Raw genomic sequence first — 17511 nt, 5'->3', positions numbered from 1 at the left:
GGTTTCCTCATTTGAAAGCAAGGAGGGCCTCCTCTTCCCTCCCTCGGCAGACCTGGGTGCCCTCTCTGACAATCTCTTCTTTGCAAGACTGAAAGCAGTGGCCACTATTCTAACAACTGTAACAGATCTAAAAAATAGTGGCATCGTCACACATAGCATCTTCAATAAAGGCAAAAGCTCTCCACTACTTAATAAAAGTGTGTCAACTAAATAAAACAGTAGAAAGTAATGTCCATAAATACTGTAGAGATGCAATAAACTGTTCAGTAAAATATGAGGCAACAATTGACATTTTTTAAACTACGTGTGTCCGGCTTTTCTCTTTCAAGAATTTAGCATTTTAAAGCATCAGGAATTTCACAGGATGGAAATTCCAATAAGGGATTCAAAACACAAATGCAACATAAAAATAACAGGTATGACAAACCATAAAGCATGAAAAACTATCACTGGTAAACTCAAATGTCAGTGCTTTAGAATCTCATTGTCGTTAACATTTTCAAAACACATGTATTAATAATTCATTTTACAGATGAGAAACAAGAAAAAGAAATTTGAAGTTATAGTACCTGGTGAAAGTTGGGTTGTGTTCAGTCATTGCAACCAACAGTTTCAGAGCATATGCTGGTACTGGGTCAGGATCTGTGAGGACGTGCTCGTATCTGAAATGACAAAGTGATTAAAAAACTATTCAGTGGTTTTCTTCACTTAAACTCTCCTCTGAACAACAGAAACAATATACCGTAAGATGCAAACATCTGAAAAAAAATAGATACTGAAGTAAACGTATGAGCTACAGGATGTGCGCTTGCCAATGGCGATGATGGTACAGACCTTCCTCACAGAGTATTGAATCAGTGAGGAAGCATCAGGGAACGGAGCCATGTAAAGTGATTAGTGTTGAGCTGCAGACATAGTAGAAAACCAGTAAACATTAGGAATTTGTGCCAGGGCTCCTAAGACCAACCTTACGTTCAGAGATTTGCTTGAGGATTCACAAGACTAATACAGTCATATTCATGGTTGAAGATTTAGTACAGTGGTCCCCCCTATCTAAGGGGAATGTGTTCTAAGACCCCCCTGTGAATGCCTGAAACTGCGGCGAGTACTGAGCCCTAAATGTGCTATGCTTTTTCCTATCCATATATACAGTCCATGGCTTCTCTTTAACATATCCAAATTGCCAGCATCACTATACTTGCGCTTTGGGGCCATTGTGAGGTAAAATAAGGGTCACTTGAACACAAGCACGGTGGTACAGTAACAGCCAATCTGATAACCCACACGGCCACTAAGTGACTAAGGGGCTGTTTGTGTGTACAGAGTGGAGACGCTGGACAGAGAGTGATTCACATCCTGGAGGAATAATGAAAGATGTCGTCATGCTATTCAGAATGGCATGCGAGCTGAAACTTAAGAATTATTTATTTCTGGAATTTTCCATTTAAAATTTTGGGACCATGTTGACCATGGGTAACTGAACTTGCCGAAGGTGAAACCACTGATAATGGGGGACTACAATACAGCAACACAGCACGGACACACATCTGAATCATAAGGGAGGAGGGCACTGGCGCAGTCTGGAGGACTCTGTGCAGGTCCCCTTAGGCTCTCCCCCTCCTACGAGAGGTGACACAGTGCACGCGTTCTCCACCAGCCACAAAAACGCAGCACTTGTATGTGAGGTTTCTGCCCAAGGAAGCCCATTAGAGTCTCAAGTGACTAACGCTTTTCTTTGGGCCTGGTCACGTTGGCAACCTCTGTCCAGTAAGTGTCACAATCCCAGACTTCCAGAAGGAAAGCAAATGTTCAGCATAAAGCACACTGTTTGCACAAACAGTCTGGGTACCATCAATTACCCTCAGCAGTTAAATGCTGACTGAGAACACACCCGGAGGCAAGTTCTAAGATGCCAGCCAAGCGCCATCCTTGCCAGCAGGCCTTTCCTGAGACTGCTATGTTAACTCTTTCCTGCACAGCATTCTTCTTAAAACTTTAAAATAGGAAATGAAAATTATTGCCAGAGAAAATAAAACTCAAAAAATAAAACAAATTTCCACAACAAAGTTCAGACAGCGTTCACATGTCATTTGCTCTGCAAACACTGGTTTACACACTGTGTCTTACCTATGTAGGTTCAGCTATCCAGTATACAGCACCACGTAGATGATTATGTGTTGGATGGATAGATGGACAGACGGACAAATTAACCAACCAACTTTATGAATTAACTATCTGGAACAACCAACAACTAAAGAGGGAGCAAAATACCTCCACAAAATCCAAGATGTATATTTAAAAATCCATGACATGAAGCAGATGCTTTTCAACTAGAAAACAGGGCCCCAGGCTCTTATTCAGAGTCTATTTACTCTCATTTTGGAAATCAGTATATAACAAGCTTAATTACACAGTCTCTAAGCCCACAGCCATTAAAAACGAGCCAAGTAAAGGGAAAAGAGGGACCACTACAGAAAGGCAACCTGAGAATTACAAGAAGTGGGACTTGAAAGCATAGGAAAAACAAAAGAAAGCAAACCCAAGAATTCCAAACAGAGAGCAAACAGTCTGGGGAGCATTGAACGTAGAAGAAGCTGCTCGTACCTCAGTGGGACCGGAGGGCTCCTTACACACCATAATATTCAAAATGGGAATAGCGAGTCAAGAAAATGTTAAAATAGGTAGACTCTTCTCTTTAAGGAGGCGGGAAATGCCATATTTTAGAAAGTTTTCTTATAAAATATTTTTTATTAAAGCAATTAAAATATTTGTCCATGTATGATAAAAGACAAAATACCAAATCATTCATAACAAAATCATAAATAAAACATTAAGAAATCAAAGAGTACAGTATGTTTAAATATTTAGCACAACCAAGCACAATTAATGTTAGGAATGAAAAAAGTCACATTTAGGAAAACAATATATTTTACCATATGAACAAAGCGAAAATCAAGGAAACATCTTCAGAAGCGATAAAATGTATTCATAAAATTTAACATCTAATTTGAACTTTCTTTTAAAAAGGTACAACTCTTAGCATACTAGAGAGAAATCATTATTCCTTTCTCTAATAGTCTTATAAAATAAAAAGCTCTTATCATCCTAAGGGAGTACCCAAGACCACCGTCTGGTTCAATGATTTACTAGAAGGACCCAAAGAATTCAGAAAAGCTGTTATATTTCCAATGATGGTTAATGACCGTGAAAGGATACCGCTGAAAGTCAGCAAAGATGAAAGGTTCATGGGGCAGAGTCCAGGAGGGACCAGGCATAAGCTTCCAGCTGTCCTCTTCCACTGGAGTTGTGGGGACAGGGCTTAAGGCTCCCAGCAACAATGTGTGACAACATGTGTGGAGTACTGCTAGCCAGGGAAGCTCACGGGAACACTGGTATCCAGGGTTTTATTAGGGGTCAGTCCCAGAAGCATGCAGTGCCTGTGTGGCTAACGTTACTCAGTCTCCAGCCCCTAGGAGGTCAAGCTGACCTGGTGTAGTCCAGGGCCCCACCACAATTCCCATTATCTGTGGAAATTATCTGGCATGATTCAAGGCCTGGCGCATACAGAGGCTCTCTTATCAGGCTGGATATTCCACAGGCTCAGACTTATCTTCCAGAAGGCAGACAAGGGCCAGTTTCTTTGTAATGTATAGGGTTTGAACACCCCACACCTACTGAGTTAATCCTTCAGGATACTCATCCTTAATAGGGAAACTGAGGCACTGTTAAGCGATAATGAGGCATTATTAAGAGATAAGAGAAGAATGTGCTCTTCTACTGCTGACCAGGATATAGAAATTGTCAGCCAGAAAATTTCAATGGAAGTAGGGATGAGAAGCTTCTGATGAGTCATCACATACCCCAGATAACCAGCTCCCCTGACTCCCACTCCAGACTGAGCTGAATCACTGAGGACAGGACCACAAGCCTAGGAATTTTAAAAAGCTTCCCACAGGATCGCCCTACTCACATACTTGACTGGAAAGGACAAAAGAAAACATGGACGACTAGTGAGAAATATACTAGAGAAAACAATCTCAAGGGGACTGAAAAATATGAACTGGTTTCAAATAGACTTAAGAATATGTAGAATATACATTTAAAAAGAAAACACTGATGAAATGTTACTGACTGAAAGACAAATGTCTTGAGGTTGTTTGAGGATATCTACACTTGAAACATGGCGCTTATACCAGCCCGTGCAGGAGCATTTTCCCAAAGAATATTGTGAAGTTTTTCTTGACTTGGAAAAAGAAGGATACAACTCATAATGGATATGTTTAGAATATAAATATTGACTATATTTTAGGTTAATCAAAGGTAGGTTTGTCACGGTCATCAAGAACGAGCCAAAGGAATGTTGTGATTTGTTAAGTTTGTCTTCTAAAGAGAGACAAAGCAGTCGAACTGATAGCAATTGCATCTCGCAATCCTCTGAAAGCCACTTGGCAGAAAAAATCCGGACCCCTGAAATGGCTTTGAAGGGGAGTGCCCAATGAGGGGCTGGCCCATTTTGATGGACATGGGCTGGAGAGGAGCACTGAAAGTACCCTGAGGCTGGCACAGAAGGAGGCCACTCGAAAAAGAGCATGGTGTCCTAAGACCCCAGCCTTTTGCCTGTACGATCCTTCCCAAATAAGGGGGCCTTTGCTAGGCGTCAAACAGCTGATACCCATCCTAAATTCACATGTATCCTAAAGGAGAGAAAACTTCTAAAAAAAATCACATATTCGGGGAGCCAAGAGATGGAGTCTTCCTTATCTTGTCAAGTGCCTGGAGTAACCAGTGCCCAGTTAGGTAGGCTGGCAGAAAACTGAACCAGGCTATCTAAATGACTGGATTATTGTGAAATGCTATTCTGGGGACGTGACCAAAGAATTGGCTGAGTGGAAAGAAGTGCCTGCTTTGTTGGGGAAAAGGTGTGGCACCGTATCATAAATAGGTCCACTCGGCCAGGAGGAAGCCACAAACTCATATTTCGCATCTCCATGGAGCATACTCTGAGAATTTGGAGGGGAAAGAGTGATTCCAGAATATCCAAGAAACTTTAGGGGGAAATGCAATGAGGAAGATCCTAAATAAAAAGCTTAAGCACTTTAAAAAACCATGATAGTTATTAAGTGTGGGGAGGGATCAAGAATACACATATAAATTTAAAGGAAAGAAAAGTGACACAACATTGGACAAAAAAGTAATCTTAGAAAGGGAGTTAAATAGAATGGGAAGGCCATCTCTTATAAAAGTACATTGCCAATAAAACACCGAAGCAAAAAATTTTAACTACATTAGAATACTAAATGAGTTAAACAGTCACATAATCTTGGGTGAGATCTCTATAGCATGACAACAATGAGAAATCAATCAAAAACATATTTAGAGCTTAAAGGTTTTAAGTATTAAATATTCCTTAATGACAAAACCACCATAAACAAATCGAATGAGGAAAAATTATTTGCAGAATGTTGGTAAAACAAAGAGCTAATAGTCTTATTATATAAAGAATTATTGCAAACCAATAAACATCCCACCAAAACAAGGACAAAATCCACTTAAGAAGAATATCAATGGCCAAAAAGCATGGGGAATGGAATCGACCAACTGCACTCATATCTGAAGGAATGCAAGTTAGATCTAACAAGGTCGAACAAAACAGGCAGTTTCATAAATGGAAGCTGATAGTATAAACTGTTTCTCATCTTTGAAAAAAATTTGCCAAAACATATGAAAAGCCCTTAAAATGTATATAATATTTAACACCGTGATTCTACCTTACCCATTCAACAAAAGGAATAAGTATGCACCCAAAGATAGAAAAGGGTCTCTGTATAATAGCACTATAGTATATAACAGTGACATACTGGAAAAATCCTGGATGATCAGGAAGTGGGAACCGTTTACATGATTTTACTACATTTATAAATGTAGGGGTAAATAAGTAGATTACAATACAGTCAATAATAAAATAGTGTTACATACGTATAGCTGTAGATAGTCCCAGTATGATGTCTGGGAGTGGGGGGGTGGGGTCCAAGGAGGACATTTCAGAAAGGAAACCTCACCGGGAATGAAGAAACCGTAAGGGGAGCAGGCAGATGTTAACACAGAATGGTAGGCAGGAGGCCGACACTGGGCGTCTTGAATGGCTGGGTAAGTACTGTTAATGCTCCTTTCTAAAACCTATACATGTAAAGGTTTCTGACCAAGAGAATCACATGAGGAAGGCCATGTGATAAAATGCACACCTAACAGAGTGCGAGATGGATTCCAGGCTGAAAGAGCTTAGCGGTGGGATGTGTGGAGCTGGACACAGAGGAGGCTGCCAAACAGCAAAGGCACATGGAGGTGGCTTCACCGCTGAAGAAGGCTGAGGACTTTCTCCAGACAGTTAGTAAGTACCCTGCTCTTTGGGGCATTTTCTGTACCATCATCTCCAAAATTTGAACTAGGTAATATCTTTAGTCAACTCCAAAATTCTATAAAATGAGAGTATAAATCAAATAGTTGTGTCTTGAGAACTTTCCTGTGTTGTGATTTTATGTGACCTGATTTCTATGTGACACTCTGTTGGATTGCACGAATGAATGCATAGATACTCAAGGACATAAGTAGTTAAATGGATACATAAGTGGGTGGAGAAATAGACAGATGGGTGGATGGATGGATGGGTAGATGGATAGACAGATAATAGATAGATAGATAGATAGATAGATAGATAGATAGATAGATAGATAGATAGATTTACTTTTTAAGTGAAAGAAAGATAGGTATGACTTCAAAGTAAGAGGTAAATTTAATCCCAGACATAAGCCCTCATCTCTTCTGGACTCTTCAATAAAATCAATAGCAAATTTTCATTATAAAAGCCTGAAAGGCTAAAAGAAACAACTTCAAAAAAATCAATAAAGTTTATAAAATATTATTCAAAGTACTGGAGTGCCAGAATTATCTTGATTCAGAGAGATGAAAGAATATTTATCCTTATCTAACTCCCAATTTAGATTTCTATAGGTTGTATCCCTAAAGGAGGAAAAAAATCACTATCCCTAAATACACTGATTTAGGTACACAGTCAAAACATAAAAGGATTATGTAAAAGGAAACACCAGAATATTATGATGCTTCTTTCTGATGCAAAAAAAATTTTGAATTAAATATTAGCTGCAAAAAAATCATCTAAACAAAGGCTAAAAATGAAATACTCCTTTCTATTCTGATTGCCATCAAAGATGGCCAAGTTCATGCCTATTTTAATATAGAATACTTGTAGTTAAGGGAGACAAAGATACAACACAGAACTATCTGAATGTCCCTTGAACCACTGGCACAGAAATCAAACTCATGACTTTTGCTGGACATTATTCCAAAGATAGATAAACGACTCTACAGTGCGTTGCCATCTAAAGGATAAGATAATTCCGGTTTGTACGGAATAGCCCTTTCCCAGACTCTGAAAAACAAAGCCTCAACAATTTATGAAGTCATTATGGCCCTGATCATTGTACAGGACCCAAGAGAAAAATCAGAAAAGAAAGGCAGTAGTCATTTTCCCCAGGAGAGAAATGCCGAATGCCATGGTGTCATAAACATATTAGCACATTTATATCAGCATGATCTCTTTTCAATACTAGACACCCAAAGCTGAAAGAAAACATGGAAACTCAAGTACTTGGTGGCAACGTGGTTCCAGTCCACCAAAGGCAAATTGCACAGCGAGTGATGCCGGGGCCGGTACCTCACGGAAAGCCGTCCTGCCTGTCCTAATACAGCCTCTCCCTCTTCCCCTCACCGTCATCCTCTGTCCCCTCACACTGCTTCCGGTTGTATTTCCCTTCACAGAACTCACAGTCAATGGACATCACCTGACATATTTATGTGTAATGCAAGTGCACTTCGGGGCAGGGCCTCCATCCTGCTCACCACAGCATCCCCAGCGCCTGGCACATGGAAGTCGCCCAACGGGTATTTACTGAATGAATTAACTTAGAAATGAAAAAAGGGAGGGAGGACGGAAGGGTTTCAAACCTCATATGCACAATCACAAAATGTAGCACAAATTGCATTATTTACATTTGTATAGTAGAATTTCCTCTTCCCCACGAGCAGTGGTGCCGTTCTCTCAGGGAAGGATCTAGCCTGATTTACAGTCAAATATTGAAAGAAAAATGTCCTCACCTTATGTAACAAGTCTCAGAAAAAAAGGTTCAAACAGTCGGCAGAAGACTACTTTCAGTACCAAGATTTCATTGATAATGACTTTGATATTAAACTTCTGAGAGGTGCCAATTTTAATTAATAAGGTCACTCTGGGCTTAAGTTCCATTAAATATTTCCTCTTCTCTTCTGGATGAACCTTTAAAATTAAATCCTGTCCCTCTGCTCAAAAAAAAAAAAAAAATTCACGGTAATTTTCTGAGTATGTGTGGGTTATCTTTCTTCCCAGAAGAAAACTTTTTCTCATTAATCATACAGATAACTCAATTATGTTTCTGGTATTCCAACTATAGTGAAGAAAGGAAGAGAAACTGAAAGAAGGAAGGGCAGGAGAAAGTGAGGGCACACACACCAAGTTAATACCAGGGCCAAGATTCAAATACAAATATATTCTAATCACAAAACCCAGACTACCAACAGCCAATATCACCAACTTTAATAAGCAGAGTGTTTTCAAGCTGGTGGCAGAAGAGGAAGTCAGAGAGATTGCAAGCACGAGCGAGGTAAGGCAGCCCAGAAACAAGGACTTTTGTCCTGCAGCTGTGTGGTCCCCAAAATATGTCCACGTCCTAAGCCCCGGGACCTGTGAATGGGAGCCTATTTGTAGAAAATGTAGTTAAGGATCCTGAGATAAGATCATCCTGAATTTAGGGCAGGCCCTAAATAAAATGACAGGTGTTCTTGTAAGACAAAGGCAGAAGCACATTTGAGACAGACCCCAGGGGAGACGGCCGTGTGAAGACAGAGGCAGGGACAGGAGTGACGCAGCCATAAACCAAGGCCTGCAGGCAGCTGTCAGACGCGAGGAGAGAGGCAGGGGTTCCACCTCAGAGTCTCCAAAGAGCACCAACCCGGCTGACACCTTGACTTCAGACTTCTGGCCCCCTGAACTCTGCAAGAATAAATTTCTATTGTTTTAAGCCAGTTGGTCTGTGGCCATTCGTTACAGCAGCCCTAAGAAACTAATATAAACTGTAAGCAACCATTCTGCCAACAACTTGAATGAGCTCAGAAGCAGATTCTTCCCAGAGTCCTTCAGACAAGGACTCATCCCAGCAGACAGATACCTACCTGATTTCAGCGGCGTAAGATCCTGAGCAAAGAACCAAGTCACACTGTGTCAGGCTTCTGACCTAACAGGGCGCGACCTAACAAACAGATGTTGATTTAAGCCACTGAGTTTGTGTTAAATTTGTCATTCATCAATAGAAAACTAATACAATACTTAGAGTTTAATTTTCTTGTATTACGTTAGTTGATATGTTAAAAGATTTGATGGTGAGCATCCTTTCCTTATTCCTGACAGGAATGGAAATGCCCTTGACTAGTGAGAACTTCAAAATTGTGATCAAAGGTACACTAGCATTCTGGGAGATGGTAGTAGGTAGGCCATGGGAAGTCATGTCCTAAGGTCATACCATGTTGAGTAACCCTGAGCTTTAGAATGCTAAATGGGTACGTTGTGAAACTTAAAAGCAAAGAAATAAACTTAAAAGCACACGGAATGTTTCAGAAAAAACGTGTTCCACGACAGGTTTATGGACATCACGTGGGCCCCCAATTTAAGAACGGTGGTTTCAATATTCATCTGACTTATGTGTAAGTAAATATTTTTACTTGCATGACTTACAAACTTCTTCAGTTAAAAAAAAAATTATTAACTTCTGAAATATGGGGCTCTACCATGATGGTACACTCCATAAAGGCAGAGGTTATGCCTATCTTGTTCATTATTATTAAATTCCCAGCAACTAGAAATAGGCCAGTGAAATAAGATGTATTCAGTTAGTATCGGTGAATAAATGGGCTGATGAAGATGGAAAACATTCTCTCCCAAGCTTATTTCGCGTCACTCTCACATGCACATATCTGCTGGAAAGAAGCTGGTCTGCCTACTGCCCACTGCTCTGCCTCCCACATCTCCTCTTACCCCATTCCTGCATGGGGTGCTCACTCCTTTTCTATCCAATCATACCCAGGTTTCAAAGTCTAACTCGAAAACCAGTTCTCTATAAATAGTATGATAATCCTCCACATAAAAAAGGCACTAAACAAATACTAGTAACTAAAGTTCATCTCTTCAGAAAGCGAAGCGTGTACACTGAGAAGAAGTCATGAGTCTTTGATACTAATTCATCAGTTTATAAAGTAAGCAAGTCATTCATGGTATTTCTGATAGATGTGGTGATGGCTAATTTTATGTGTCAACTTGACTGGGCCACAGGATACCCAGACATTTGGTCATACGTTGTTCTGGTGTGTCTGTGAGGGTTTCTGGATGAGGTGTGTGAATGACGGTCAGTGGACTGAGCAAAGCAGACTGCTCTCCCTAATGTGGGTGGTCTTCAGCAAGTAAATTGAAGACCTAAACAGAACAAAAAGACAGAGGAAGAGGGAACTCCCCCGGTGCCAACTGCCTAGAGCTGGGACACTGGTCTTTTGCTGCCTTTGGACTGACATCGGCCCTTCTTGGGTCTCCAGCCTGCCAGCTTCCAGACTGGTACTAATACCATCAGTTCTCCTGGTTCTCAGGCCTTAGAACTCAAACTGGAACCGTACCATTCGCTCTCCTGGGTCTCCAGCTGGTGGACTGCAGATCTTGGGGCTTCTCAGCCTCCATAGTCTTGTGAACCAATTCCTTAAAATAAATCTCTTTCTCTATATACGAGTACATGTGCATCCTGTTGGCTTTGTTTCTCTGAGAGCCGTAACTAACAGTTATTTTAATAAGATATTTATTCTTAAAACTGAGTTTTCATTCATATCACACAACTGTTCCGATAAGCACCTGGAACCCAGGTCTTACGTGGTATTTAACAAGATTAAATTATTACGCTTCCTGAAAATTTTTCCAGAGCTATTAGAAATGACATCCACTCTTTCTCTAAGATCACTGCCCAGGAGCCATTTAACTACCAACAAGAACCTCTATGAAAACAAAGCCATGGAGATGCAGGCAGAGTAGAGGGATGGTGACACACATAGACACAGTTCTGTAGAAACAAACTCAAATCCCTGAATCCAGTTATATTTGATGCCAGCACAAGTCTTGGACTTCTCAGTTATATGAGCAAATAATTATTTTCCAAGTTAGAGTTGAGGTTATTGTTTGCAAATAAAATACTCTTAACGTAACACTTTTGTGCAAAAACTGGGGAGCCATGAAAAGACGGTCACCTCCTCTTTATCCAAAATACTAAGGTCAAAAAAGAATTAAAACTTTAACAAAATTAAAAGTACTGACATTAATATGTCTACAGTAGTCCCCCCTTATCCAGAGATTCATTTTCCATGGGTTTAGTTATCTGCGGCCAATAGCAGTCTGAAAATATTAAATTAAAAAATTCCAGAAATAATTCGTAAATTGTCAATTGCACAACATTCTGGAATAGCTAATGAAATCTCACGCAACCCCTCCCATCCCATCCCGGACATGAATCATCCCTTTGTCCAACATCTCCTGTTAGTCTCCTATTAATCATTTAGTAACCACCTTGGTTATCAGATCAAATGTCACAGTACTGCAGTGCTTGTGCCCAAGTCACCCTTATTTTACTTAATTATGGCCCCAAAGTGCAAGAGTGGTGATGCTGGTAACTTGGACACACCAAAGAGAAACTGTAAAGTGCTTCTTTAAGTGAAAAAAGGTGAAATTCCCGACTTAATTTAAAACAAAACAAAAAAAATTATGCTGAGGTTGTTAAAATCTATGGTAAGAACAAATCTTACATCTGTGAAATCATGAAGGAGAAAGAAATTTGTGGTTTTGCTGTCACACCTCAAACTGCAAATTACGGCCACGGTGAGTGAGACGTGCTTAGTTAAGATGGACAAAGTATTAAATCTGTGGACGGAAGACATGAACAGATGTGTTCAGAGTGATGGCAACATGTTACGTCAGAAAGCGCTGAGGCTGTACAAAGACTTCATCAAGGGATCCCCTGAAACGAGTGATACCACGCCATTAACTGCAAGTACGGGTAACTACACAGATACAGGAATAGGATTGGACTGAATATACAAGTTACTGGAGAGACTGCGTCTGCCAATGAGAAGTTGCTGCACATTTCTAGCAGGGCTGAAGAAGTGGGCTATGGCTCGGGGCTCTCCTAGGTTTCAGACTTCCACTGGGGGTCTTGGAACTTACTCCCTTTGGATAAAGGGGGACACTGCCTTTTATAAATTGAATTAGATGCCACATAGTTCCTATGAACTCTGGAATCATCATAATTTTAAGCCATTATATTTACATGCTCAATGGAGAACATGAGTTTTCCATTATTAGCAAGTCTGAACTTACAATACTGAGAGTTATCTTCAAAGACCAAACTCCTTGCAAAAGTTTCTAGTTTTCCAGAGTCAAAGTTAAATGAATACATCACTTATCTTTTATTTTTTTAAATTTTTGCATAACACTTACTGAGCCCTCACTGTATATGCCAGTACGCACAATCAGCATTATGTACCCAATGGCCACTTCACTTCCATGAAGTATGTACTATTACTATTACTGTCCCATTACAATCTTCATTTTAAAGGATAATAGGAGAGATTATAATAATGGACCTAATAATAACAGCAGTAATGCTAAACATTTGCCAAATGTCCCACACACTATACTAAATGTTTTACAAGCAGTATCCTATTTAATCCTCACAATTTTCTTCTGAGTGAGGTAGTATTATACCCATTCTATAGATGAGAAAAATGAGGCTTAGAGAATGAAATGCGGAGCCCAGACCTGCACTTCACATCAGAATCAGTGCACAAGCTTTGAAAACATCCCCATCACATCCCAATAAATCCCATACGATTAATCCAAAGTGCATTTCAAGTTGCTTAATAAGAACCTGAACCCATCTACGTTATTTTTGTTCTTGAATTGCCATGTGGTTTACATTTCGTATTTTCCTCTTTAATTCTTCATCTCCAGAAAAGGTAAAATATACATTAAAGGGAATACATTTTATGTACTCCAGCTCAAATGAATAAAACAGGAGCACTGAATTGGAGATTTAGCACTTTTTATTTTACAAACTGTTCCAAAAGTGGGCAAACTTCAGATATGAAGAAATTTTATTCCACATTAATATGCATGTTAACAAGCTATTACTGCACTGTGAAGTCCTACTGGAAGAAATCCTGTCCCTACTGGGGGAGGACATCTCAGGTCCTGAAAAACGCTTCTCTACAAGTTGTTAGATAGCAAATACCCAAAGTATGTATTTTAAAAAATCATATTTTGCACAAAAAACTACATTTTTAGGCATCTTCTTATAAAAAAGAGGCATATGATTACACAAAAATTGTTTAGGAATGTGAGATGGTACTGAAAGCATTAAATAACCCCATGACACAAGGTTCTAACCTTGTATTTACCCACGTAAGGACAAACCATACACGTACACTCATATAGTCACGTGCCACTTAACGACAGGGATACGTCCAGAGAAAGTCACTGTCAGGCAATCTCATCATTGTGTGAACATCCCAGAGTGACTTACACAACCTGGATGGTCCAGCCTGCTCCACACCTGGGCTGCATGGGAGAGCCTATAACCTAGGCTACAAGGCCGTACGGTACATTACTGTACAAAACAGCACGAGATTAGATCTCTGTGGTCATCCTACTGCATGTTTGCTATGTGAGCAATGGAGTAAAAGGAAAAAGATAACCTCTTTCTCTTAATTAATACATTGCTTGTTCTACCACCACTCCACCAAAATACACACACACACACACACACACACACACACACACACACACACACACGAGGTCTGACAATTAAGTTCGTGAAATTATTGCAACAATGTTGCTGTTTTTGATGTCAGAGGGATTATTCATTATGAATTTGTACCAACTGGACAAACAGTTAACCAAGTTTGCTATTTGGAAGTGCTGAAAAGATTGCGTGGAAAAGTTAGACGACCTGAACTTTTTGCCAACAATTCATGGCTCTTGCATCATGACAATGTACCAGCTCACACGGCACTGTCTGTGAGGGAGTTTTTAGCCAGCAAACAAATAACTGTATTAGAACACCCTCCCTACTCACCTGATCTGGCCCCCAATGACTTCTTTCTTTACCCAAAGATAAAGGAAATATTGAAAGGAAGACATTTTGATGACATTCAGGACATCAAGGGTAATACGACAACAGCTCTGATGGCCATTCCAGAAAAAAAGTTCCCAAATTGCTTTGAAGGGTGGACTAGGCACTGGCATCGGTGCGTAGTTTCCCAAGGGGAGTACTTTCAAGGTTACTGTAGTGATACTCAGCAATGAGGTGTGCAGCACTTTTTCTAGGATGTTTCCGAACTTCATTGTCAGACTGTGTGTGTGTGTGTGTGTGTGTGTCCTGTTTGTAACTAAACTTAATTTCCATTCCAAGAGTTTGGAGGGTAGGGAGGGAGGAAGATTTCTTTCCATCGCTATTATTTCTGACCAAGGCCAGCAAAAGTCCCGATTTCATCTTCCAGAAGTCTTGTAATGCTGACCTTGGATAATAAATCTCACCCCTCAAGCCATGAACACCTTTAACTCTGCATAACCTCAGAGTCATATGCCTGGTGGGAAACAGAAAAAGCTCTAAATGGATGATTTTGAAGACGGACTGAGATCCTCCCAGGTCCTATTCAGGGTGGTAGTTCCTGCCTCTGTGTCTAGGCCCCTTTACAGTGAGTACACAAGCACAGGACATGATGAATATAAGGACACCGAGACCCCAACGCCATCCATGCACCTAGTTTTAGAGAAGCATCCTGGACATCCTACATGTCTGTGTGCGAGTGCAGCGCACAGTACTTACTGGGGAAGTAAGACATCTCTGACGAGAGCCAGAAGACTGCTGTCAGAATCGACATTCGACTCCTTGCCATCTCCAACCTCCTGGTTCACGAGCAGAGATGTGGTTTCTGAGAGCAACCGCAAGCTGAAGAGTCTCCATTCCACTTGAAAGGAAAAAAAATGCCAAGAATGTGACTACATGGAGATAGAATGAAAACAGAATGTGTTACTGATGGAATTCTCGTTGATGTGGTCACTTACCATTTTGGCTTTGAACCAAGGAGACCAAGGGTGGCAGGATATAATCAACAACCTAAAAGAAAAGATATTCAAGACTTGGTTCAAATCTGCAAACACAAAACCACTATCAACCACTATCTGTGCTTTTTTCCACTGACAGAATCACTAATCAAAGGAGTGAAAAGAAAATCAACAGCTAAATTTATCCTGGATTTAAAGTCTGCGTGACATTTAATAAACCACCAAGCTTATTTAATTCTGAAAAAGTCCTCAGGTCAAAATGACATTATGATCATCAAAACAGTAATTTATCAAAACCATCAAGATTCATGAAAGGAACTTTAGTATATAATGCAAATTCTGATATGCATGGGTTGATATTAAACCATCAAATTAATAATATATGAGCTGGTGATCATTACTCAAGTTTAAGATAAACAATGATCAAAATCAAAATTTGGGGCAAAAAAGAGACACAGTCCTCATGTTTCATCAAATACATCAAAGAGCTATGACAAATTAGTCTTGGTTATTTTTAGAAATAGATTCAAAAGATGTAAATTCACTGTACAACACCCCTGCGATTTCCTAGATATATCAGAGCACAAGCAAATACGATTTGAAACCTCCAAAATAACGAGTTCTTTCCCCGAAAGAAAATGGACAATGAAGAAAGGCCAAAGCTCTTCCACAGTCTAATTTTGACATACTATCTCATTTGATGAGCTATTTTGATGACAATAAACAAAATTCCTGGTGTTTATAACTGAATTCATTCCTGATCGTAAGAATGTATTTGTTCTCTCTACATTGATACAGTGTAGGCAGAAGAAGCTCTTCACAGCCCAAACGATCCCATCTTGCCGTCCAAACCAATGAAACGATGACAAGTACAGGTAAGGATCCCCACACATGGGTGGTATTAACCTGTGCTAGTTCCACGTCACGTAGTAAGTTTATAGTCAATAGGACATCTAGATATGTGTACAAGAACCCTAAGAACCAGGGGTGTTTGTTTACCCTCTTCCATTAAGTGAGGTCACATCACTTGAAGCACAGACATCATGCTCCACTAAGAAATTTTGAGAAATTGCAAAATATTAGAAATGACCTAAATGACCAAACACAGGAGATGGTGCAACAACCTATGGTATACACATAACTGAAAAAGCAACAATAATGGAAAAAGCAAAAGAGCAACATGTTACCTTTTGTATAAGAAAGAAGGGGGAATAAGAAAATATTCTCTTCGCACACAAAAAAGAAACATTAAAGGGATACACCAGAAAACAATGAGGTTGGTTACCTGTAAGAGTGGAGAACATACCATGGAACAGTGACGGGGCAGGAGAGATCTATATCCAGGGAAAGGGAATGACACTTCTCTGCATACATTTTGTCTATAGTCCTGACTTTTGGAATCAAGTTAATGTACACATTCAAAACAATAAAACCTGAAAGGATAGGAAGGGGGAAAGAAGGCCTAAAATTGAAAGCAAACTGACAGCAAATCAACCATATTTCAAATGAATATTATAACCACACTAAGAGGGAAAGAGGGGGGCTGATCCAAGTGCCTTAGGAATACAGTATTCACTACACGCCCCCAGTCTTGCTGGGTGATATCTGGGAGGTGGAGGGATGGAGGGAATTCTGCAAACAAATCCTGCTTTCATCACGTCTGTTTCTGTGCTGGTTTAGGTGAAGCAATTCTGTAACAATTTCAGGTGTAGTATAGGATTAAGCAAATGAGAACATGTGCTGATACTGTTGGAAGCCAGAACTATGACAAAGAAAGAAGGGACACACAAATACGGCACGGGGGAAGGCATGAGGGAACCACAGGGGGATAGATTAAATGTGGAGATACTGGTGTGTACTCAAGATTTCAAAATACGTGCGTGTGTATGTAAGTACACATGAGTGGGTAATGTGTGTGTTCATATGTGTATGTACACGTATAGATTTCCCAGCTCTGTTTCTTGGAAGGGCCTAGAAGCTAAGACATCCCAGGAGGTAGGAGCATACTTAGTTCCCTGACTGTGGTCTCTCATGCCTTTTTCCGTGAAAGGGAACCAGGCCTCCTCAGAGAAATCACTGCTTTCAGGGCCAGGGCAGGGTACTGACAAACTGAGGCAAGAATATCTGGTGGTAACAGAAAGTGAAGAATCCCTCAAAACATGCTGGGGTATGTCTCAAGAACACAGGAGTCAACTTGAAAGGGTTTACACTGGCCACATCCGGGTAATGACTACAGCAATGAAGCCATTGGT

General features: G+C 40.2%; 1 protein-coding gene across 1 annotated transcript in view; it reads right to left on the bottom strand.

Moving 5' to 3' along the window:
- Nucleotides 1-17511, bottom strand: part of ULK4 (unc-51 like kinase 4) — a 406569-nt gene that overhangs the window by 249311 nt on the left and 139747 nt on the right. Inside the window, exons 28-30 of the mRNA XM_033131526.1 lie at nucleotides 15260-15311; nucleotides 15021-15162; nucleotides 570-662 (exon numbers count right to left, since the gene is read on the bottom strand). Of these exons, the coding sequence (XP_032987417.1) occupies nucleotides 570-662; nucleotides 15021-15162; nucleotides 15260-15311 (287 nt within the window). The remainder of the gene's footprint in view (nucleotides 1-569; nucleotides 663-15020; nucleotides 15163-15259; nucleotides 15312-17511) is intronic.

The sequence above is a fragment of the Rhinolophus ferrumequinum genome, chromosome 17, assembly GCF_004115265.2.
Source record: "Rhinolophus ferrumequinum isolate MPI-CBG mRhiFer1 chromosome 17, mRhiFer1_v1.p, whole genome shotgun sequence".
NCBI classification, from domain to species: Eukaryota; Metazoa; Chordata; class Mammalia; order Chiroptera; family Rhinolophidae; genus Rhinolophus; species Rhinolophus ferrumequinum.
This window is presented reverse-complemented; position numbering and strand designations above follow the sequence as displayed.